Raw genomic sequence first — 23,072 nt, forward strand, 5'->3', positions numbered from 1 at the left:
TTTATTACTCTGCTTCCTAAATGCAATGAAACTAAATAATCCCTTTAAATATTATACTAGCTCTAAAGTCACTAATCCCCAGATCAGGAACTTGATTTGCCCCACTTCCAAGCAAATTCTTCTGCACCGTCCAAGACCCTACCTATTGTTGGCAGCAGCGGCAAAATGAAAGGAAGATGATGTGGATATAGTCCTGACCTGGGCAGAGCTCAGGGGATGCGAATGGAACTTTCCTTGCACAGATCAGCTGACAGTGGGGTTTTGTGTGTGTGTGTGTGTGTGTGTGCGTGTGTGTGTGGTGGCTGCTGCACACATTTTTGGCCACACATGCAGGTGGCATGCATTCCCTGCAGCCTTAAGGCCCCAAAGTTGACCCAAACGTGTGGGTTGATCATATGCATTGATACTGTTGGATCTGAGCTATTGATGCATATGCCCGAGTCATCTGAACATCCAACAACTTCAAGAACTGTTTAGTGGTTTCCACCCGCTTAACTACTGAACAAGACACTTAAGTATTTTAACTATTATACGTATACGAGCACATGCTGGGGGCATCTCAGGTATGTGTTGGATGAATATTTGACTCTGGGAGTGTTTATATGTTACTATGGCTGAGAGCATATAAGGGCCCTTTAGTATAAGAGTAGATGTGCAAAAAAATTAGCCTTGCTTATTTGTTACTTGTCATCCCAGCTCTTCAGTCATAAGTCTCCCAGCGTGGCTTACAGCTTATTAACGAAAATCAGAAATAATTGAACAGCAGCTGCATAATTTCACAGTAAGACACAGAATTTCAGCGATCAACTGAGATAAAAACCATGAAAAAGCCTGAGTGGCTTAACAAGGGCTAGAAAGGCATCAAGGTCTGTCTCATGCAAGTGTTCCTAGTGGGAAGAGCATTCCACATTTGTGGTACCACAAAATAGAAGGCATGTTCTTGGCCATTACCCACCTCACTTCAGGTAGGGAAGGGGTCCCCCCAAAGCCCTCCACTGAACATCTTGGGCCAACTCATGTGGAGAAAGACTGCCCTCCAGGCACCAGATTTCTAAGCTGTATAGGGATTTAAAGATGAGAAGCAATATCTTGAGTTGTATACTGGTAGGTGCTGCAGTTGTTTAAGACAAGCAAGAGGTATTCCATTCAAGCAGTCCTAAGGCTGAATTAATAATCATACCATATTTTGGGCAGCCTTCAAGAGCTGACCTGTGCACAAGCAGTCAATAATGTTACCAGAGCATATCCATAATTGAATTAGCTCTACTTCGGCAGGGTTGTAATTTAGCTGGTGCTCTAACCGAAGTTAGTGTAATATGTCTCAAGCTGCTGAACCGACTGGTTGCCAGAGGCACTGTTGAAGTGAATCTGAAGTGGTCTCCAGATGTTGCTGGACTACAAATCCCATCATCCTTGACCTCTGGCCATGTTCGCTGGCTTTGATGGAAGCTGGAGTGTAGCGACATAGGGGAAGCCACAAGTTCCCCACCTCTGAAGGGTAAAATGCTTCATATTCAGGAACTCTGTGTGCAAAGTGCAGTAGCAGTGTGTGAGTGGTCAGAGTGGCATGGTTAAGTTAATGGGGAGTCTCTGGACCCCTACATCTTGGACCACAACCCCTCATCCTTGGTGCCTACTCACACAATCCCCAGGGCTTTTTTTCCATCTCAGGTGGACACCATTGTCATAAGAGAACAAGGGAGGCATTTACAGTGTGTTCCAGCACCTCTTTTTCTAGAAAAGTAGCGGTGACAATCCCTACTTTGGCAAATGGCAGTGTTGCCATCAGAGGCCACTCTTACCCCTGTTGTACCTTGCCGGCTGCTACTGGCAAGGTACAATGTCCATGTGGCTTCAATTATGGCTTCTTGGTACACATGGCACGCATTGGGTCACCAAGCTTCTGCGGGTTTTATCTACTCTAAAGTAAATCTAGTTCAGTTCAATATGACTTACTCCAAAGTAAGTGTGTTTGCAATTGCGGCCTAACCAAGGCTGTCCTTTTATGGGGAGTGTATGAGTGGAAATGTTTGCTGGCTATCAAGAAAAAATGCCCTATCTGCTCCACAGTTACTTTCAATCTATGAGCTGAATACATTTGATTAAAATGTAATGAATTTGTGATTTAATGCTTATGGTTTTTTGTTTGTTTGTTTTTTTAAAAAAGTGGTGGTGGTTTTTCAGCAGAGGCCAGGGATTCTTTAGTTGTGATTCCTGCCTTGCAGGGGGTTGGTCCAGATGACTCTTGGGATCATGTCCAGCTCCACAGTTCTGTGACAGGAATTGTTGACTAAAACACTTGCTCATTAATAAAATTATTCTGGGAATCTTAACCATTTGTCAACCAACATATAAAATGTACCGTATATTGAGAGAGATTAATGAGAGATTCTCAGCAGCTAGCCTGATTGTGCTATTATGTATTACCATGTTGACCTGTGAACCTTGGAATACTAAGGTGAGTTTGCTTCAGTATTGGTTTCAGTGCTCTTTCTGCTGTGAATTTTGGTTGCAAAAGCTGCTTAAAGTGTTTGCCAGAGGCATATGATGCTGGTGCATTAGGGCTTTCTATTTGATCTGTTGTTGTTTTTCCTGGAGACCGCTCTTCATTCCCATAATCTTCTATCCTCAAAGACTGAAACGTAAGAACAATGTGAAATTGTTTTTTATAATTGTTAATGTTGCTTTATATCAATTTTTGAATGCACTTCAAGTGTCCATGTCCCAATAAGGCTTCCGTATCAAAATTATGACCAAGTCAAAGAAAGCACTCAACTTTGGGGAGGTTAAATGGGTCCTCACCCCTCTTGCAGGTGTATTTACATAGAACAAACAAGAGATGGCCTTAAAAACAGGCAGGGGTTAGAGAACAGGAACGAGAAACGCAATGTTTTAGGAACATTTATTTTGAAGCTTGAACATAGAATGTTGGCCCCTTTCCTTATAAAACAAGGGAGTGTGTCCAGTTGCCTTTGTTGACATGTCCTTTGTCCTGCTCCCACATGGAGCTAAGAATGTTTTTTTTTAAAATCAACAAATAAAAAGACAGGGTGGGATTGGTTTTATAAGAAAGCTAGCAGAAACCTGAAAGAAGATCCGCAGTCAGGACAGGAGATTGAAATAGTATTGCTTTGTATGCTGAACCGCCAAGCGGCTTCTTTGCTGTCAGAACTCCTCATCATGGTATGTCGTCTTTAAGCTCCATACCTGGGGTTTGGATATAGAACAGGGATGGGAAATCTGTGGCCCTGCAGATGTTACTGGATTCCTTCTTCCATCAGCCTCAGCCAGCATGGCCACAGATCAAGGGTGATGGGAGTTGTAGTCTGACAACATCCAGAAGGTCACAGTTTCCTCATTACTAGTGTAGACCATCTGGGTGCGAAATTTAAAATATTCGCCTTGTACGCTATCAAAGGAGTCCATCCTCTCTGTCTCTATGTCTCTCTCTCTTCCGCATGTATCATCCTGAATGTATTTTTGTGAAAGTGTACCAGAACTAGATTAGTAATTAGTTGAAGTGTAATAATAGTTAAGCCTCACTTTCTTGGGCAACTTCCTATCGAGTTTGAAGGAAAGTGCTGTGTAAGTATTTATATATTTATATTATTGCTTATAGCAGTACCTTTTCATGGGCCACATGGCTCTGTGAATGCTGATGTTAACTGAAAGCAAAGTATTAATCACTCTTAAGTGAACAGGGTGATTATTTTGCTCAGCAAAATACTCAGCATATTTTGATTTGTACAACTTTTTGGTGTTACTTGAGTAATTAAAATACGAAGGGAGGGGCACACATCTGATCCAGCTTGTTATATACAGCAAGCAGTGGCCTCAGGCAGAGAAGTGTGTCCCCGTGTGCACCAAACATGACATAAGGTCAAGACAATGAGGTCTGGATAAGCATTGTGATGCAGATGTGCAGCATTCATGTGTGAGTGCCTCTTACATGGGGGTCTCTCACTGGGTTTGGGTAATTTAAGGTGCCTACCCCCCTATCAATATTTTGCAGGAGAGATTCACGTGCATACTGGGGCTTTAGAGTGGTGTATTTAAACGGGGTTAAGTGATCTGTTGCCCTAGTGCAACAAATCCACTTCTTTTCTTTTTGAAGAATGATGTTTGTGGTTTGGAAAGCGACTGAGAAATGCACTGAAAATATGGGATGAACAAATGATTAATGAAAAGACTTGAAGACTTATTGCTACTACTGAATCTTTACTGGGTTCTCAAATGTTTTTCCAGTGCTGGGTTTTAATCAGTGTTCACACATTATCCAAAACACAGTGTGGACTTTGGGCTTTCAAATATCAGTGGTGCCCTGTGTGACACCAGAATTTGGTGCCCGCCTTCCATTTTTCCATTGGTGCAGCACCCTTTGCAGCACCTTCTTGGCTCTGTCCCCAATACGGGTGAATCTGTCACACTCCTCCAATACAGATGTGTCCGGCTTATCTTGATGTTTCTCGTGCCTGAGTCATTGGATACCTACTGCCAGCTAGAGCAGGAGTTCCCCAAATGTGGCCTGCGGACCAAAAGCTTTGGCGACGTCACCTATGGAATTGTGAAGACCACGTGAAATATTCTTATTTGATCACATTAAATATTCTTATGTTGTTTTTTATTGTATTACCATTTAAATTCCTTTTTTTTCCCACGGGAGGTGGGGGCAGCATGGGAATTGCTGTTAGGGTAAACAATACTGAGCTGGGTGACCCAGATAGTCTGAGGCTTCTTCCTGTGTTGGGCAAAAACAGAAAACAAAGAATATAGAGAAGCTAAGAAAATGCTGCTCCTTCCAAGGCTTAACAATGTAATCCATTTTCAGGTTAGTCAGGGTGAAGGTGACTACCTCAGGCACTCCAAAACCTGCATCTTTGAGCAGTGTGGGGTAGATACTGTATGCACTTGACCAGGGCCGGATTTAGGTTTGATGAGGCCCTAAGCGACTGAATAACAGGGCCCTTTATATGTCCAGCTGTCCTTTGTCAACAACAAATTGTCTCCTTGTTGTGTTGAATATACGATATATGGTAATTTATGGACCTAAAGCCATTTGCACATGTTGCCATGCAACCAGGCCATGCACAATGTAGGCACCCTATATATAGAAATGAGCAAACCAATATTTTAGGGAGCAGGCTAGCAGGTGGGGCCCATTACCTATGCAGTAGGAGCCTAGGCAACACAAAACACTGTTGCTATATGTAGGTTTTACTTTATTTGTTTTTTATCTTATATTTTGGAAATGTAGTTTAAAAAAATTATTTCAGTTTTTTGGGGGGCCCTAAGCTATAGCTTATTTAGCTTATATGTAAATCTGGCACTGCACTTGATACGTGTGTGTGTCTCCCCCTCCCCCCCCCCCCAGTTGTTGCTGCTCCTCAGTCGGCCAAATTTCTTGGGCGGGCTCTGATACTTCATCGGAAACCTATGCAGTTCAGTGGAGTTTGCTCCCACTGGGAAGCGGATAAAGGCTCGCAGCCCGTTTCTCAGCCGAAGGCAGCCGCCTTTCCCAAGGCCGTCCCTGCCCGAGGGCTCCCTGGGCTCCGCCTGCCCACGGACCTGTTCATAAGCCTCCCTGCCCAGCCGGACGCCCGCAATGACAGCGGCGCATCTCCGTCCGTCCCGAGCAAGCCCTGCGCTTGCGCGGCCTCCTTTCCCCAACGCGAGGCGGCGGGAGCCAATCGCAAGCGGGGAACAGCCAGCCGCGCCAGGCTTCGGTTTCTGATTGGAGGATCGGTTTCTATTTAAGGCTCCCGCCTGAGTAAGTGCCGCATTCTCTCTCCGGGCAAGTTCCCTCAGAGGCGTCGAGCTGCTTTTCTCTCTTTTTTTCTCGCGCAGCAACTTCGTAAATGGTATTGAGGGGGGTCTAAAGAGGCTGCTGCCCACCGGTCAGGTCAGGGCTGCCACGTGCTGTGCTCTTTTGCCGTCGGGAGCGTCTTTGGGACTCGCATTTTTGTGCAGCCCACGAAGTCCAAAAGCAGCTGCCCAGAGGGATTGCTCAAGGTGCTTACCCTTTCGCTCCACACAAGGGGCGAGGGCAGCCCAGCCAGATGGCGGTGTATAAATAATAAAATACTTATAAGTATGCTGCTGCTGCTTGACAAGGGAAGAGACTCCCACGAGAGGTGATGGATTCTCCTTCCTTGGATGTTTTTAAGCAAAGGTTGGATGGCCATCTGTCGTGAGATTAATGCATTTCAGGGGGCTGGGCTAGATGACCCTTGGTGTCCCTTCCAACTGACAAAATGGATTTAAATAGGGGCGAATGTAAAACTCTGCACTTAGGCAGGAAGAACCAGCTGCGCAAATATAAGGTGGGGGACACTTGCCTTGCCAGTAGTACATGTGAAAAGGATCTAGGGGTCTTAGTAGACCACAAGCTGAACATAAGCCAAATAGGACTCTATTCTCAGGAGAATAATGTAAAAAGGAAAAAAAAAGCAGACACTCTAAGATAGTGATCTTCTTACGATTTGAAGTCAAGGGCTTTTTCTCGAGAGATCAATGGGAGCGTCTTTATCCTTGCACTGTGTCCTCATCCAGGAATCAATAGGCTGATAACTGTATAAGCATAATGAATCTGTTCCACTCCTTGCTCTGTATTTGTGCAGAGACTTGCTGTGTCAGAAAAAATAATACTTACTTATCAAACCTTTATTAGGCATTATGCGAATAAAACCATAAAAGAGAAAATAACATATAAAGGCCTTGAAATATATATAAAAGGGCAGCAGTTGGCTACATACATATATATATATATATACATATAAAGTCAATGGTTTTCTTTGTTAACCTGCTCCTTGGAGGACTGCTACCAAAAACTCGGCTACCCCCGCCGTTACCCTTTGGTCAACGTCGGATAGGTAGAGTCCCACACATTCACCTTGCTGGGGTTCCAGACCACCCGAGAGAGGGGACAGCACGCGTTGACGGAGCGTACTGTACAATGGGCAATGAAAGAGAATATGCTCTACAGTGTCCGGGACATTCATAGAACATCTGCAGAATCTCTTGTTTCTAGGAATGTTTTGATATCTTCCCCTGACAAATGCTGAGGGAAAAACATTCAAACGGGCCAGCATAAAAGCCCTACGTTGGGCTGGGATTATTAATTTAGTGACGTAATTGGCTCTGCTATCTAAGATATTTAAATCGTAGAATATGGGGGAGCAAATTTTGTTTACAGCTGCCATAATATTTTGTCTCTCGACATCCTTTAGTCTAGTTAGGATATTATGGAAAATGTATTGCTCATTAGAATTGCACAGGGGCTCCAGCTCGATGCCTAAAGATTCAATCTTTTTTTCGAGGTGCTGATACCATCTTGATTTATAGGAGTCATTGAGCAAATCAGCGAGCAGACTTGATGGAGGGCAGCGAAAATGGCAGCGTAACCAGTACTTTATTGAGGTGGACCATGCCCAATATTCCATTGTGTGTATGCCTATTTCTGCACACATTGTTTCATATTTGATCATAGCTGGGAGTCCAAGAATACGTCTCAGAAAGCTGGAGTGAATCTTTTTTAAATCACTGTTATATGCTTGGACCCATAGCGGGATTCCATAGAATATCTGGGATTGCACTTTTGTTTGAAATATCTGATTGGCCGCAGGAATAAATTGATTACCTTTCTGATAGTAAAAACGGGCAACTGCTGATGAGGTGCACTTTGCCTGTTTTATGGCGTTTGTGCGATGGGTTGCCCACAGAAAAAATAATCCATTTTAACTATCAGGAGACCCCGTTTGTGCTGTTTTAGCAGACTTGCTGTGTGATGTACCTTTGGACTCTGTGTGGAACTTGATTATACCGTACTTCCTTCCTCCCAGAACCTAGTTCTCAACTCTGGTAGACACAGATTAGAAAGACTACAAATGTGTTATCTCAGCACCCTTGTACTATGAATTCTAGTATACTTGATAATTGAAGCTGTACGTTTTTATTTTGTATTGCAGAGAAGCATGCTGCTGGAGTAAGAATATGCAAGGCTTTTAGAGTTATAGAATGTTTTGGCTTTTCCCTGTAATTTAATCATCTGCCAAAGCTATTTATTGCCTGATATATGAAATATGGTCCTTGAAAGAAATTAAAACATTAGAAGCACTGTTTGAATTGGGCCACCACCGCCCCTTTTCTTTTGAAAGTGAAATATGACTTATGAGTATATGTCCTTGAGTAGATGTTTTTACATGCTTTCACCTTTTGGTGAAAATCCATGCTGAAAGACTCACGCCCATAAACTTTACTAGGGTGGTAATGGTAGAAATATTGCTAAATTGCCTTCATTTTTACTGTGTGTGTTGAAACAGCAGGTGCGGATAACCTTCTTTGGCCCAAGGCATTGTCTGCTTGTAACTACTTCAGGGACTGCATGTGGCAAAAAATCAGTCATGGGTACTAAACGCTCTTGCAAATGCACAGGGGAAAACCATTACCCATCACTACCTCAGGGCGAAACCCAGCCCATGAACCAGCAATTTGCCCTCTCTGTGTTAAAAGCAGTCCAGATATTCCTCCTCCTTCTTGTATTTTCCATTCTGTAACAGTAGCATGTGGACGGCAGGCCATACAGTCAACAGTGTATTCAGTCTATTATGCTGCATGTGCTTGAGGGTGCTCTTTAACACGCCGAACCTTGTCTCTCACCACCTGCAGGTCTTCCATATCTTCCTCGTCATGCTGCTCTGTGGTGTGGGCAGCTCCTCTATTTTAAATTCCACATCGTTGGAGGACCAGCTTTTCCAGTACATTGACAACCATCAAGAAAAATTTGTTAAGGTAAAAGCAGCGCCAAATGTGAACTCTGCTAGCAAAAAATGTGCCACTCAACCCCACGGTTCCTTACTTGGAAGCAATTCCTTTTGTATAACAAGGTTCCCTGCCAGTCGAGTTTGCATAGGATAACAGCGCCAGCTTGAACTACAGAGCAGAGAGTAACCTTCTCTGCCTCTTTTTTCCCAATTGCTCAGCTAGGCAGTTACTTCGTTACCAAGGTGCTTGGTGTTTATAAGCAAGGTATGACAAAAATGTTGTTTTTCCTCTTTCCTTTGGCAAAACCAAATAATACCAACAGGCAAGGCATAGGTACTCAATGGTACTTTGTTGCACAACACAACAGTTTATAAATAACCCTGTTTATAAATAACCCTTCTAGGGGCAAACTAGATGTGGTATTTTGCAACATTTCCCCATTCAAGTATGAAGAAAGAATCATAGAGTTAGAAAGGATTCAGAGGGTCATCTAGTCCAACCCTTTGCAACGCAGGAATCTTTTGCCCAGTGCGGGGCTTGAACTCACAATCATGGGAATAAGTCTCATGTTCTACCAACTGAGCTATCCTAAATGAAGTGGGGTTCTATTTTTTTTTTTAATAACAAAAGGCACATTCATGGGCACATTCATCTCTAGGCTTTACATGCCCACACACTGACATCACAGATACTTTTCTCTTAGTACCCAAGGCAGGGAAGATAATTTTACAGAGCCACATCTTTTTTTTTTTTTTTTGTAAACACAGGCTCCCCCACCCCATCTTTTAGAGCAGAACATAGCAGAGATGTAACTAAACAGACAAAGCTGTCCCCATCACTATTAGTTTGGCTCTGAGAATTAAGTTAACTGCACTTGCATTACCTGTTGTGTTCATGGGTGTTCCTGAAATCAGACAATGGTTATCTGACAATACAGAATAAATGCAATTACATAATCCAAACAAAATTTCAGGATGGAGAAAATAGTGAGGGTGGACATCCTTATTGTTTCTCTGATTCTTCCATGCTTCTTCTTAAAAAGGGAAGATTTTATAGTGACGGGTCCCTTAGATATAATTAGAAGGAAATAGGATTTACCAAGATGGATTACCGCACCTTTAATAGTGGTCCCACCCAGAGGCCATTTCTATCTAATTACTGAATTCTTAAATAGCAAGGAAAAAATGAACACAAAGGAAAAAAATGACCACAGAGTTCATTTAAAGCTTTATATGACACTTCATAACACCAACATGATAACTGATTTTTTATTTCAGACTCTTAAGGAATGGGTAGCTGTGGAGAGTGATTCCATACAACCAGAGCAAAGATCACAAGTGATAGAAATGGTAGAAAAAGCTAAAAGTCGTCTCCAGGACTTAGGAGCAAATGTGATGTTGGTCAATATGTCCGTCCAGCAGGTAACAAGGGGTTTGAGGTGGGAATATATCAGCTTTCCGCTTATTCCTCCTCAGCTGCAGCTCCTTGTGCAGTACACATCATGGTGGGTTGGGGGGTTGACCTTCAAGTTGCGATAGTGAGAAGGCAAGGCTGGTTCAGAAGACGCATTCCATGAGCAAGAAGGATTCTGCTCATGATTCTTTGGTTCCAAGCCTTTGTTTCAAAACATAATGCCTTCCTGTTTTCCTAAGGTTTTGAATTTAATGGAGCAATGCCTCACTATACCTCTGCAGGTACTTGATGGCACAGATATTCCATTACCTCCTGTCATTCTGGCAGAGCTTGGAGAAGATCCACTAAAGCCCACTGTGTGTTTTTATGGACATGTGGATGTGATGCCTGCTAAAAAGTCAGATGGGTGGGAAACAGATCCCTATGTATTGACTGAAATTGGTGGTATGTACATCACCATTGCTTTTGACATGGTTATTTTAATGTTGTATGCATTTCACACGGCCACACCCACACACACCACCCCCAACTTTGTTTCATAATTCAGCTTCTGTTTAATGGCGTTAGCTGAATTCGTGGAAGAGATCTTTTGATGAAGGGCGGTATATAAATTTCATTAATAAAATAATAAAATCAGATGCTGTGGATTAATGGTCTCATGAAAACCCAACAAGTTTATGCTCCCCCGCTGTTTCTATCCTAAAAGAGGTCACCACTGATTACCAAAGCCATCTTCGGAGCTAAATCAAAGCCTAAACCCAGAGTAAAATGAATGTGGGTATTCTGCTTCCTCTTGTGAACCACTCTGAGACCTGCAGGGATTGGGCAGTATACAAATTTAACAACAGCAACAACAACCATACCTGGAGTTGAGCCACCCTTATTCCCTTGAACATTGTTTGAGGGGTAGTGAGGCTGAAGAGAATATATTAAATTCATGACAGAGGCAAGAGGCAGACCAGGGACCTCCTGATTCATAGCTTAGTCTCTTTGTTGTTGTGTTGTACCATTTCAATTCTACCTTTAGCATTATCAGAAGTTTAAAAGTTTAATACGAGCTTTCTTTATCTGGAGGGAACCTTTATGGGCGTGGAGCAACAGATAACAAAGGACCTGTCCTAGCCTGGATACATGCAGTGAGTGCATTCAAAGAACTAAGAAAAGTAAGTCAAGTAAAAAAGTGTGCTGTTACCAGATTTGCTAGTACAGTGGATGCTCGGGATGCGAACGTGATCCATGTGGGATGCACGTTGGCAACCTGCCGCGGCGTGTCTGCGCACACGCGGGTTGCGATTCGGTGCTTATGCGCAAAGTGCGATTTAGCACTTCTGCGCATGGGCGACTGCCAAAACCCGGAAGTAACCCGTTCTGGTACTTCCGGGTTTTGGCAGTTCATAACCCGAAAAAATGCAACCTGAAGCGTCTGTAACCCGAGTTATGACTGTATGCCAAAGGCCCACATGGCTGTGATCTTTAGAACTTTGCTGGACAGTATTGCACACCACAGACCTTGTCCCAATGGGCCTGGATTACATTCAGACCAACACTGATTAAATTCAGAGAATCTAGCAGTAATCACCTTGTATGATAATCTGAGGTGGAGACTTGAAGACTAGGAAGGGTGTAAAACTCTAGAGATCAGATCTAAGAGAACTAGACTTGGACAAGAACTGTGAAATCAGAAAGTTAGAAAAAAGTGAGAGTTGAGACATGGATGTGATCTGTCCTGCTGTAAGGTAACTGCAGAGAAGCAAAAAGAAGGGGGGAGGATTTTCATTGCAACATGGCAGTACACTCTCACAGCCAGGGTAGAGTTCGTGTTCCAAGAGTCACAATTTTCTTGGGTTGTTGGGAGAAAACAGGGTCGGGGTCTCCTCCTAAATGGAGACCACCACCAGCAGTTTCTCCCCTCAAGCCTCCCCTAATCCACCAGGACCCTCAAGAGCCTCCCTTCGTTTTTAAGTATCTCCTTATGTTACTTTGGGTTCTGCTGAGCTTTCTTATTCTAGTAAAAGGAAGCAGGAATGAAAACAAAAATCTGCTAGCTAGTGCCTTGTCCTGACTAGCTCCAAAAAGAAATATAATAGACATGATAACAAAGCAGCCAGGCTTTATGGGATTTTTGAAACAGAGCAGCATGGTGCAGCGTTTAGGATGCATTCTGAAAAGCTGAACAAGGCATCTTAGGGCTCACGCCACACTTCCGGTTCTTCCATAATTTCTAGGCATGGGTCTGAGAGGTTTTTCTATTGTCCTGCTGCTTTCCCCAGGAAATCCTGCTGCTTATTTCTGAATCAGAACAAACGCCAATCCGCAGAAAACCTGACTGACGTTTGTTCTGATTCAGCAGTAAACAGCAGGCCCGAAAGTCATTACATAACAAAAGGGTGAAGGTGAAGAACAATCATAGGAGATCATGAATCACTTCAGTTAAATTTCTCACTACAGATGTAAGGCAAACACCCTCCTGCATCTTAGCCAATCAAATTTGTATTTTTATAAGGTGACCCTGTCTCTTCTGAAAAGGACAGGCTTAGATTTCTCAAGAAATGCAAAAGAGGACATTTGTCTTAATCAAGGAAGGATATTCTTGTGGGACAGAATCCAGTTACTCACAAGGGATGATTAATGGCTGCTCTTGATTTGGGTAGAGAAATGAATCAGCAGCCGAATGCATATTGTTCCAAACTGGGTGCATATGTGTCAAGGAACAGCCATCAGCACCCTGGCCACTGCATCCTGCACTCGTTGTTATGATCGCCTGCGTAGAACACATTACAGTAGTTGAGCCCAGAGGTAACTGGACAAAAAAATAGAATTGACTTTTTACTGAGAGTGCATTTTCCTTCAGGTAACTTGACATTTTTTGTTTTTAGGACTTGCCAGTAAACCTCAAGTTTCTTATTGAAGGCATGGAAGAAGCAATCTCCATTGGACTAAAAGAACTGGTTGAAAGAGAGAAAGAGCAGTTTTTCTCCAATGTTGACTATATTGTGATTTCAGATAATACTTGGCTCAGCACGGAAAAGCCAGCTCTTACGTATGGGACTCGGGGAAATGCCGGCTTCTCTGTGGAGGTAAAAGGGTAATAATGGAGTCACATGTCCTGGCCCCCCTCAGCTAAAGAAGGCACTCGCCTGATAATTAAGTCTTTATCGACAGAAGAAGCACTTCCAGCAACTCCCGCAGTGCTCCGGATGCACACACGTGAGCACACACTTCAGGCCACTAGGCAGCTCTCCCTGATAACTGTGTCCAGTGGAGCAGTTGCAGCAACAGTGAGAACCTGCCCCTGTGCTGGCTTATATACCCTCCCTCTGATGGGTTGCGCACCTGCAACCAGAGACGTCTTCTTCATGGAAGTTGCCGCTGCTCTTCTTGCTTCAAGCCCCTCCTGCTTCAAGGATACAGTGGGGTGGTGGAAGGTGGGGAGTCTACTGACCCATCCATCACCAGAACAACCTCTTCTTCTTCCACCACATACTGCCTGTCTTTCTCCTTCTTGGACTGCCCTGACTCTTCCTTCTTTCCCTTTCCTGCCTCTTGCCTTGTGGGCAGTGCCAAACCCTATATATCACTGGCCCCCTCTCCTGGGTCATTCCCCTGATCCCTGGTCCCCTGCCTCTGCCCCACACTCTTTGGGGTCCTGCCAGTCTCTGACATCATATGTGTCTAAAACATTATTTTTCTGGCTTTGATGTTAGGTAGAAAGGATGCAAATTGTGCTACTGATAGAGCATTCCTTCCACCCTTTGTCCCACTTCTACTCCCCCTTTTAGTTGGTATTCCAGTACACTTAATCATCGCTGCTAAGGTCATAGTCGCTGTCTCCTTTGCTTATATCAAACATTTATTTTGCAAAATCAGGAAGTGCCTTGCACTGCCCAGGAATTTGTAGAATCAAAATGCACTGCACTTTTAAAATGGATAGTATACTTTGTGAGTTTGGACCAGTCATGCCACAAACAGGGAGAGGTCATGCAGAAGTCACATTTCAGTCCACCATATTGATTCAAAATGGTGCCTGGCATCCAAACAGTGATGAAGACCACCACCTCAGGAGCCTTCATGCTGAGAGGTGGCCAAAACTATGTCAAAAGCCAAAGTAATGCTGAAGTGATGTTTTGGTCCACCATCTTGATCCATAATGGTGTCCAGTATCCAAATAGTAACAAAGTCTGCTCATACCCTGCATCAAAAACTATTGTGTCAAGTTATCTCAAGAGACAGCCAAACCTATACCAAGAAACAGTAACCAAAGTCACATTTCAGCCTGTCATTTTGAATCAAAATGGCATCCAAACATTGACAAAGAATGCCACCCTCACCTTGGAAACCCTTGTGCCTAGTTTGGCAATGATACCTTGAGTGACGTCCAAATGTACAACCAGACAGACAGGCAAACTACTTTCCAAAATGTGTAACAGATAAATAAATACATGAATACTAATCATGCTGATGCAACCCAGGATACTTCTGGTGGAGATAGCAGTATTTGCATAATTCTTCCTTCACAGAGATAGCTGTGTGTGTGTGTGTGTGTGTGTGTGTGTGTGTGTGTAAAACAAATTCCACGTTATCTTGGGGTTCATCCATGCTGTCGTTTAATGCAGATAGTAAACTTACTGTACCTCCATTAATTCTCCATCATCTATATGGCGTTCTCATTCAAGTTAAACCCTTTCCACAGTTTCCTCTCCCACAATCTAGATTTTGTCATACCTGGGTAACTTTGAAAAGGAGAGTCATGCAGGGCAACAGAAACAACTGGCCGTTCATATGTTGTTGATGTAATCCAGAGGGGTTGAATGTTAAAAGGAATCGATGCAAGATTTATGCTATATAAATAAAAAGGATGTAAGCTTCAGGTGCAAACATAAAAGGAATGTCAATACTACAAGCTTCAATTCTACTCAGAACTACCGGTATGATGCTAATTCTGAGTAGGATTGGAGCTTGTAATACTGACATTCCTAATTAATTCCTATGATGCAAATTAAAACAATGATAATGTGTCGGTTGTGATGTTGTCTTCATGTTTAAATTAGGTACAAGGTGGTGAAAGAGATCTTCATTCAGGAGCTCTAGGTGGCATCGTCCAGGAACCCATGTCTGATCTGATAGCCTTGCTTGGTAAAAATTCTGTTCGTTTGTCTATATAGTCTTTAATCAGAAATTAAGGTCTGCAACAAATGATAAAAATGCTTGGTTTAGTTTTCATAGGCAAGTTAGGAATGTAGGATAGTAGAGTGGCAATTAATTGGCAAACCCAAGGTTTCTATAGATGAATATTCACAAGCGTACATGTACACAAGACTGAGGAGACTCTGTGAACAGGTGGAGAAGTAGGGGCAGGTTATAATAGCCAGGACTGAGGGTATTGCCAAATGTTCATTCCTTTGGTATTCTCAGGTAACATAGTGGTAAACTGAGAATTATTTTATAAGGCACTAACTGTGGTGTTTAAAAACACTGAAGTGGAACCCTAATTGGACATGAAATTACATGCTGAATTTTCAGAGTACTCATTGCATTTGCTGCGACAATTTCTTTGAACATTATGTTGCAGAGTTGCTTGAAACTGAATCACACCTGAAGATTAAGATGCTTTTGCTAAAGCTGGCTTGTAATGCAAACATAAAATGACCAGACCATACTGCCTTTAATATTTTATGTAATTTTTCAGCAGTAACAAATAGAGAGATATAAATTTCACCCAACAATAACAATTGTCCCCACCCCCTAATAACCCCTTGCCCAACACAATGGAAATCCTAAGCACACAACAGCCATTTGCAGAGATGGAAAAGATGACAGACGATCAGAAGAAATCCGTTTCAATTCCAGTTCACCCACACATAAGGCCGGTTATATCTAGGAAGGAAACATACTACTACTATTACTTCTGCTACTAATAATAAATATTTTCATTATTACTATTTGGAATTGTATCCCAGCCTTCCTCCTCAACCTCAACCTTCTTGGTTGGTTGGTGGTACTGACCCACCGTGTGACTCCCCCCACCCCAAATGGTTCTCTTTCGCTTTCTTCTGTCTACACCTAGACACAGTACAAATAGCACACAAGCCCATAGCATTCTGTCAGTCCTTCTCGTACAGGGTTAAGGGGGCCAAGGAGGGTCACACAGACAGATCTCATATGACTGAGCATGGAACAACAGCAATTGTGTGTTTTGCAAAATGTGTTTGTTCCATAGACAGTCTTGTGGATTCATCAGGCCACATTCTGATTCCTGGAATCTATGATGGCATTGATGCTTTTACAGAAGAGGAGAAGAAGCTGTATGAGCCAATAGAATTTGACATAGAGCAATACAAGGTTGACGTCGGTGTGAAGAAATTTCTCTATGATACCAAGGTACAATACTGTCAATAGAAATTGAAAGCATGACAGGACATCTAAATAATAATAATAATAATAATTTATTATTTATACCCTGCCCATCTGGCTGGGCCTCCCCAGCCACTCTGGGCGGCTTCCATAAAAACCAAAAATACAGTAAAATCACACGTTAAAAACTTCCCTGAACAGGGCTGCCTTAAGATGTCTTCTGAATGTCAGGTAGTTGTTTATCGCTTTGACATCTGCTGGAAGGGCGTTCCACAGGGTGGGCGCCACTACCGAGAAGGCCCTCTGCCTGGTTCCCTGTAGCCTTGCTTCTCGCAATGAGGGAACCGCCAGAAGGCCCTCAGCGCTGGACCTCAGCGTCCGGGCAGAATGATGGGGGTGGAGACGCTCCTTCAGGTATACTGGACCGAGGCCGTTTAGGGCTTTAAAGGTCAGCACCAACACTTTGAATTGTGCTCAGAAACATACTGGGAGCCAATGTAGGTCTTTCAAGACCGGTGTTATATGGTCTCGGCGGCCGCTCCCAGTCACCAGTCTAGCTGCCGCATTCTGGATTAGTTGTAGTTTCCGAGTCACCTTCAAAGGTAGCCCCACGTAGAGTGCATTGCAGTAGTCCAAGCGGGAGATAACCAGAGCATGCACCACTCTGGCGAGACAGTCCGCAGGCAGATAGGGTCTCAGCCTACGTACCAGATGGAGCTGGTAAACAGCTGCCCTGGACACAGATTTAACCTGTGCCTCCATGGACAGCTGTGAGTCCAAAATGACTCCCAGGCTGCGCACCTGGTCCTTCAGGGGCACAGTTACCCCATTCAGGACCAGGGAATCCTCCACACCTGCCCGCCTCCTGTCCCCCAGAAACAGTACTTCTGTCTTGCCAGGATTCAACCTCAATCTGTTAGCCGCCATCCATCCTCCAACCGCCTCCAGACACTCACACAGGACCTTCACTGCCCTCACTGGTTCTGATTTAAAAGAGAGGTAGAGCTGGGTATCATCTGCATCTAAAATAAGGGAATTGCAGAAAGATGTTGAGAGAAGCCATGACTGGCTAACTCCTATTTTTGTTTCATTATGTTTCTAAGGAGGAAATACTTTCACACTTGTGGCGCTTCCCATCTCTCTCTATTCATGGGATAGAAGGAGCTTTTCATGAAAAGGGGATCAAAACAGTTATACCATCACGAGTCATAGGAAAGTTTTCAATTCGGCAAGTTCCTCACATGAACCTTTCTACTGTGGAATGTCAGGTAATGTTGGTTAGACACACTTGATTATGATTCAGCTTATTTGCACAACAGGTCCAGGCACTGTTTCAGCTCTCATATTTAAAGTAAAAAAAGGTATGTGGTGATGTATTGTTATCCCACCAGTGAAGGTCAGAGAACCCGATTCCTTGACTTTCTCATTTTACAAATTAAGCACTGAAAGAGATAACATGGTCTGCTTGGTATTAACAGTTCACCTATGTAGAAGCCTATGTCCAAAGATTTGCTTGCTTAGGCTGAAATTTACTTCCCTCCCCCTTTTGCTTTGGTCTCATGTCTCTTTGAGATTGACAGGTCACAATGATGCATTTGATGCTGACAGTGAGAAAGCCATAACTAACTGAATGTGAGCTTTCCAAACTGTGTGTTGTGACACGTTAGTGTGTTGGCATGTTGCACAAACACTCCCCATGCTCCTCCCAAGGGTTGGAAAGGGATTAGTTTAACCTCCAGTTTGCTAGTAAAACTGAATTACTGTGTTGCAAAATGATGCATGTCTAAAAAGTATGTCACCAACATGAAAAGTTTGGAAAGCTCTGGTCTAGAGAGAGCAAACTCTTCCTTCAATCACCACAGCCCAGCTTCACTCCTTCTCCATAAATTACTTCTGTGTAGAAGATGGAAGCTGGCCCTTATGTTGTTCCACACTGCCTCTTTCCCTGCATGAAGTTTGAGTCCCACCCCAGGCAAACTGATAACTATCTCTTCCCACAAAGAAGTTGGACTGCAAACTATTTAGTTCCCTGAGCAACCAACTACTCCATCCTGCCATACCAGTTCAATCAATTAGTGGCAGAGGGTTCGCTGCTAACAAACACCATGGAATATAGATAATATAAAGACACCACAAACATTTTTATTGAAAACATTTTCTTTTCAGGTGAAACGGTATTTAGAAAAGGTATTCTCTGAACGAAACAGCCCAAACAAACTGACGGTGTATGCTGAAGAGGGTGCATCGCCATGGATTACTAATATCAGTGATCCTCAGTATAAAGCAGCTGCAAAGGCAATCAAAAGAGGTTTGAAATGTTTTTTGAAATATATATATATTTGTTTAGAACATTATTTGACTTACACATGCTCATTTTCCGTTTCTCTAAAGATGTGAAATATGTGTAAAGAATAAAGCTTGAGCACAACACATAAATTAGACTGTATCACATAATCTGAAATTAAAGTGTTCATTTTTTTAAAAAAATAATTTTTATTAACCGGCCAATCAAATCAAATCAAATCAAATCAAATCATGAGGGGACCCATATTTCAAGATCTGAAGGGGGAAATTAAAGTGTTCATTTAGCTTTGTCAACAAAAAGCAGGAAGGTTAGCTTTTCAAGTGCCAGATATTCCATTTTTTGTTAGCAGAAGCATGTTCTCCTATAGAACTTCCGGAAAACCTAATTTGCATCCCCTGGTGAAATTATTTTGTTTCAGACAAAAAAAGTGTGTATATGTCTATGTATGTATGTATGTATGTATGTGTATGTGAGTGTGTGAGTGAGAATGGGAAAATTACTTCTATCATTCTAGTTTTTTTCTGCTTCCCGTTCCTTCATGGAATTTTTAAACAATCCTCTTATCTTCCCTATATATGTAGTATCCATTTTCATTTTTTAAAAAAAATATTATTCCCCTCTTATTAATGATTTTAGAGAAAATCAACCTATTTGGCCCTGCCGTTCTGCCAAATCTATTCCGGTTTTCCAGTGTGTTTTTAATAATATTTATAGCTTCAAAAATGTTTATTATTATTATTATTAATTACATTTTCCTCCTGTCCTTCCTTTAAAAAAGCTCAAAGTGGCATAAGTGTGAGGTAACTTAGGCTGAGAAACAGCTTAATGCCATGGTAGACAACATCACAACTTTGCATGCCCACTATGACAACTGTCCTTCCCTTACCAAAAAAAACAAAACAAACCCAGAGATCTAACATGCAAACCTGTGTGCTGCATTAGGCCACTTTTGAATGCATTCCAGAGGCAACTTTTCATGCCCTTCCCCTCAACCAAATAAGCTAGCTCTGCCACCACCATAACATATTACACACATAAGGCTGAAATGGGGGGGGGGGGGAGCTTGTCAGTGTAATCAGTTCCAACTTGAAGAACAGGTACAGCTTGGGGGATGGCGGATATAGCAGTCTGCTTATGGCTACCTGCTGTGTAGATTTTTTTAACCACTACCACAACAGTAGAATTTCTTTAAACCAAAACCAAGAGCACATTCTTCCCACTACCACTTCCATATGTTTCAGTTTTTAAAAAGGATCCAGATATGATTCGGGATGGATCAACAATTCCAATTGCTCAGATGCTTCAGGATATAACAAAGAAAAGTGTGATGATGTTTCCGATTGGAGCAGCAGATGATGGAGAGCACTCTCAGAAAGAGAAGATAAGCAGGTAAACAAGGTAGACTAATTCCATATAAGGCCCTCTTTATAGAGGGAAGTAAGGTATTTCCACATTACCTTAACATTAATACATGCATAGAGCAGAGTTCCTAATTACTAGGAAAGCAGAATATTTGTACTTCTCTGCTTCAAAACAGGAAAGGTTTTTTTTATCTCCATATGTTTAAAATATTTCCAAAGCACGTCAGAGTCTATAATCTGGCACATACAAAGTCCACAACACCCATGTTGTTAGAAAAGGTCTAGAAATGGAATATGTCTACATCTGTCCCTCAAAATGGCAATGAGGAAGAGAAAAAATAGTGTCCTCACACCCCTCTCTGCACGCACACACAAATACAAGTGTGCATGTTTCTCTGTGGGAATGCATGTATATAAATGATGGCAAGACACGGATTCCACGCTTTCCCTATCATTTCATGTAGTAGTCATTGAACAACCATCTGGTTTTATACTTCGGTTTACAATTCAGATAGTTCTTTGTTTCTGAAACATGCATGTATACAGTGTTCTATGTACCATCAGATTATATGTATATGTAAAATGTCCCTACGAGTTAAAGAAATGAATTTTGGGCATTTCATACAATTCAGCAACTTTAATATTTAGATTGTTTGACAGTTGGTTTTCTCTTCTTTCCCAATCAGAAAAAATTACATTGATGGAACAAAAGTGTTTTCCTCCTTTTTACTGGAGATCTCAAAGCTCCATAAGGAATTACTGAGAGGCTCCAAGTGACAACTGCAACTTCATGGCAGATCAAGTGCAGTTTGACTACTGGATTTGTAGTTCTGTTATGTATGGTTACGATTCCAGAAAAACGTCAAAGGGCTCTTCCATAAGTTCAGTTCCAGGACTGACAGACACTTGTCCTACCCCGCAACTACCTCCCGCCACCTCCATTATGAATGCATTTTGTCCTTTAAATCTGTGTTCCAATCATTCCTATATCTCTTAATGCACTTCAGAGCACAAATATACACTCATCTTAATACAGGTGGGCTGTTCACTGCTGTATGTTGTTGTTATTAATGTATTATAAATCATTGTCAACTGCATTGTGAGATGATTGTTCTGACAAGTGGTGCCCTATATAAACCTTATAATAAAATAAAGTAGGTCTGCTTCTATTACTACTACTACTATTATTTATTAAATTTCTATTCCAGTTTACAACATAAAAACAAAATACACACCTTAATAATGAACAATAACAGCAACCCCTCCTCACACAGATCAGAAGGCCATAGATTGTTTAATTAGCCAAAGGCCAGGGAGAAGAGGTATGTTTTTGCTTGGCTCCTAACGATATTTAATGAAGGTGCCAAGTGAGCTTCTCTGGGGAGAACATTCAAACATGTGGAGCTACCACTGAAAAGGCACATTCTTGTGCTGCTGCCCTCCAGACCTCTCGTGGAGAAGGCACACAACAAGGATATTTTGTGCTACATAGTTTCCCCTGTCACTCTTTTTCTGGGTCTACAACACAGCAGAATATGCTTCATCTTCCTTTTCAGCTTTTGTGAGTTTGGTGCCATGGGAAGACTAAACCATGGTACATGCAGTGTTGAGGATCTGATGCTAGTGTCATCCTTAGAATTTTAGTAGTACAGTTATTACATTTTACATTGTCTGCTTATTTACTGATAATGCACTAGGATATTTGAGACTGGGTTTTGGTTCTAGAAAACAGGAAGCTATTCAGGAGTGTCTGAATGTATACAAAAAACCAAGTGCACACCCAGGGCTTTTTTTCAGCCAGAACTCACAGGAACTCAGTTCTAGCACCTGCCAAGTGGGCACCATTGCCATTATAAGAGAACAAGGGAAGCGTTCATGGTGAGTTCCAGCACCTCTTTTTCTAGAAATATAGAACTGAGCACATCTATTTTGGAAAACATACGCACTACCTTGTTTCATGCACAGATACTGTCTTCTTTTCAGCATCAAACCCAGGGGGAACAGAGCCTGCTGATTTGAAGCAGCTGTGCAAAGTGGCGATTGGCAAACATCTCTGATATCATGACACACCCTCTCTTCAGAGTAGTTTTCAGCTTAAAACAAATATAATTGTGTGTTGAATAGTTCTATGAATAACATTTGAACTAAACATAAAGTGGCTAGTCCACCTAAACATGATGAGTGGGTCCAAACTGATAAGGAAAACTGTTTGCTGCCTGGTGTTTGATACATTTTTCATTTGAAGAGCAAAGACAGAAGGAAGCTGGACTCATTGTACATTTGCAGTGAGAAAATCAAAATGTTTGGCTCAGTGGCATAAATTGCATGGAATCAGTGGATATCTGGGCTGATATAATTCTGTACTAGTTGCACCAAGTAATTGTACAAATTACTGCCAGTTTAATTATAGAAAATCTAAGATATTGATGTTTTTTTAAAGAGTCCGAGAATGAAGACAGAGAAGGAAAAGGTTTTGGGTTTTTTTAAAAAAGGCAGAAATTTATTGATGATACTAAAAGATATTTAGAACCAGATAGGATTTATGGGTTCATAATATATTAATATTTTGGGGAAGATATATAGTGCAAAATGGATATAGACATGTTTAATTAAGAAAAGACTAGTGAAATTGTAAACAAAGTGATAAAGTCTTCTAACAGACCAAGAGAAATAGATTATGGGAGCCTTCTGTTAAGATTTGAGTTATTAGTATTATAATTACGTAATACAACTTATTATTAATCTTAACAAAATGCACAACTTGAACAATATCTTTGTGATACGATGGAATTGTGATATGATGACATTACTGTAGTTTTTTAATACACAATATGAAGTTTTGTGTTAATATTAAATAATGCAAACGCAAATATTGGATAGCT

At 42.0% G+C, this 23,072-nt stretch overlaps 1 protein-coding gene across 1 annotated transcript; it reads left to right on the forward strand.

The window, feature by feature from the left end:
- Nucleotides 1–3,030: 3,030 nt before the first annotated feature.
- LOC309374501 (beta-Ala-His dipeptidase-like) lies at nucleotides 3,031–21,359 on the forward strand. Its single transcript, XM_081919462.1, has 12 exons — nucleotides 3,031–3,183; nucleotides 8,665–8,787; nucleotides 10,038–10,181; nucleotides 10,455–10,617; nucleotides 11,248–11,336; nucleotides 13,050–13,250; nucleotides 15,222–15,306; nucleotides 16,391–16,551; nucleotides 17,628–17,792; nucleotides 18,691–18,832; nucleotides 20,071–20,218; nucleotides 20,877–21,359. Exons 1-12 carry the CDS (start codon nucleotides 3,136–3,138, stop codon nucleotides 20,965–20,967), a joined length of 1,560 nt encoding a protein of 519 aa, XP_081775588.1. The 5' UTR covers nucleotides 3,031–3,135; the 3' UTR covers nucleotides 20,968–21,359.
- The last annotated feature ends 1,713 nt before the right edge of the window (nucleotides 21,360–23,072 follow it).

This window comes from Podarcis melisellensis (genome assembly GCF_964234715.1).
Source record: "Podarcis melisellensis genome assembly, chromosome: 7".
NCBI classification, from domain to species: Eukaryota; Metazoa; Chordata; class Lepidosauria; order Squamata; family Lacertidae; genus Podarcis; species Podarcis melisellensis.

What these genes read in the sequence shown, in the direction of transcription:
- LOC309374501 (XM_081919462.1), top strand. Translation starts at nt 3,136, where the DNA reads ATGCTGAACCGCCAAGCGGCTTCTTTGCTGTCAGAACTCCTCATCATG. An exon ending in TCAATATGTCCGTCCAGCAG is followed by an intron (nt 10,182 to 10,454) that starts GTAACAAGGGGT and finishes ATACCTCTGCAG; the next exon opens with GTACTTGATGGCACAGATAT. An exon ending in ATGCCGGCTTCTCTGTGGAG is followed by an intron (nt 13,251 to 15,221) that starts GTAAAAGGGTAA and finishes TGTTTAAATTAG; the next exon opens with GTACAAGGTGGTGAAAGAGA.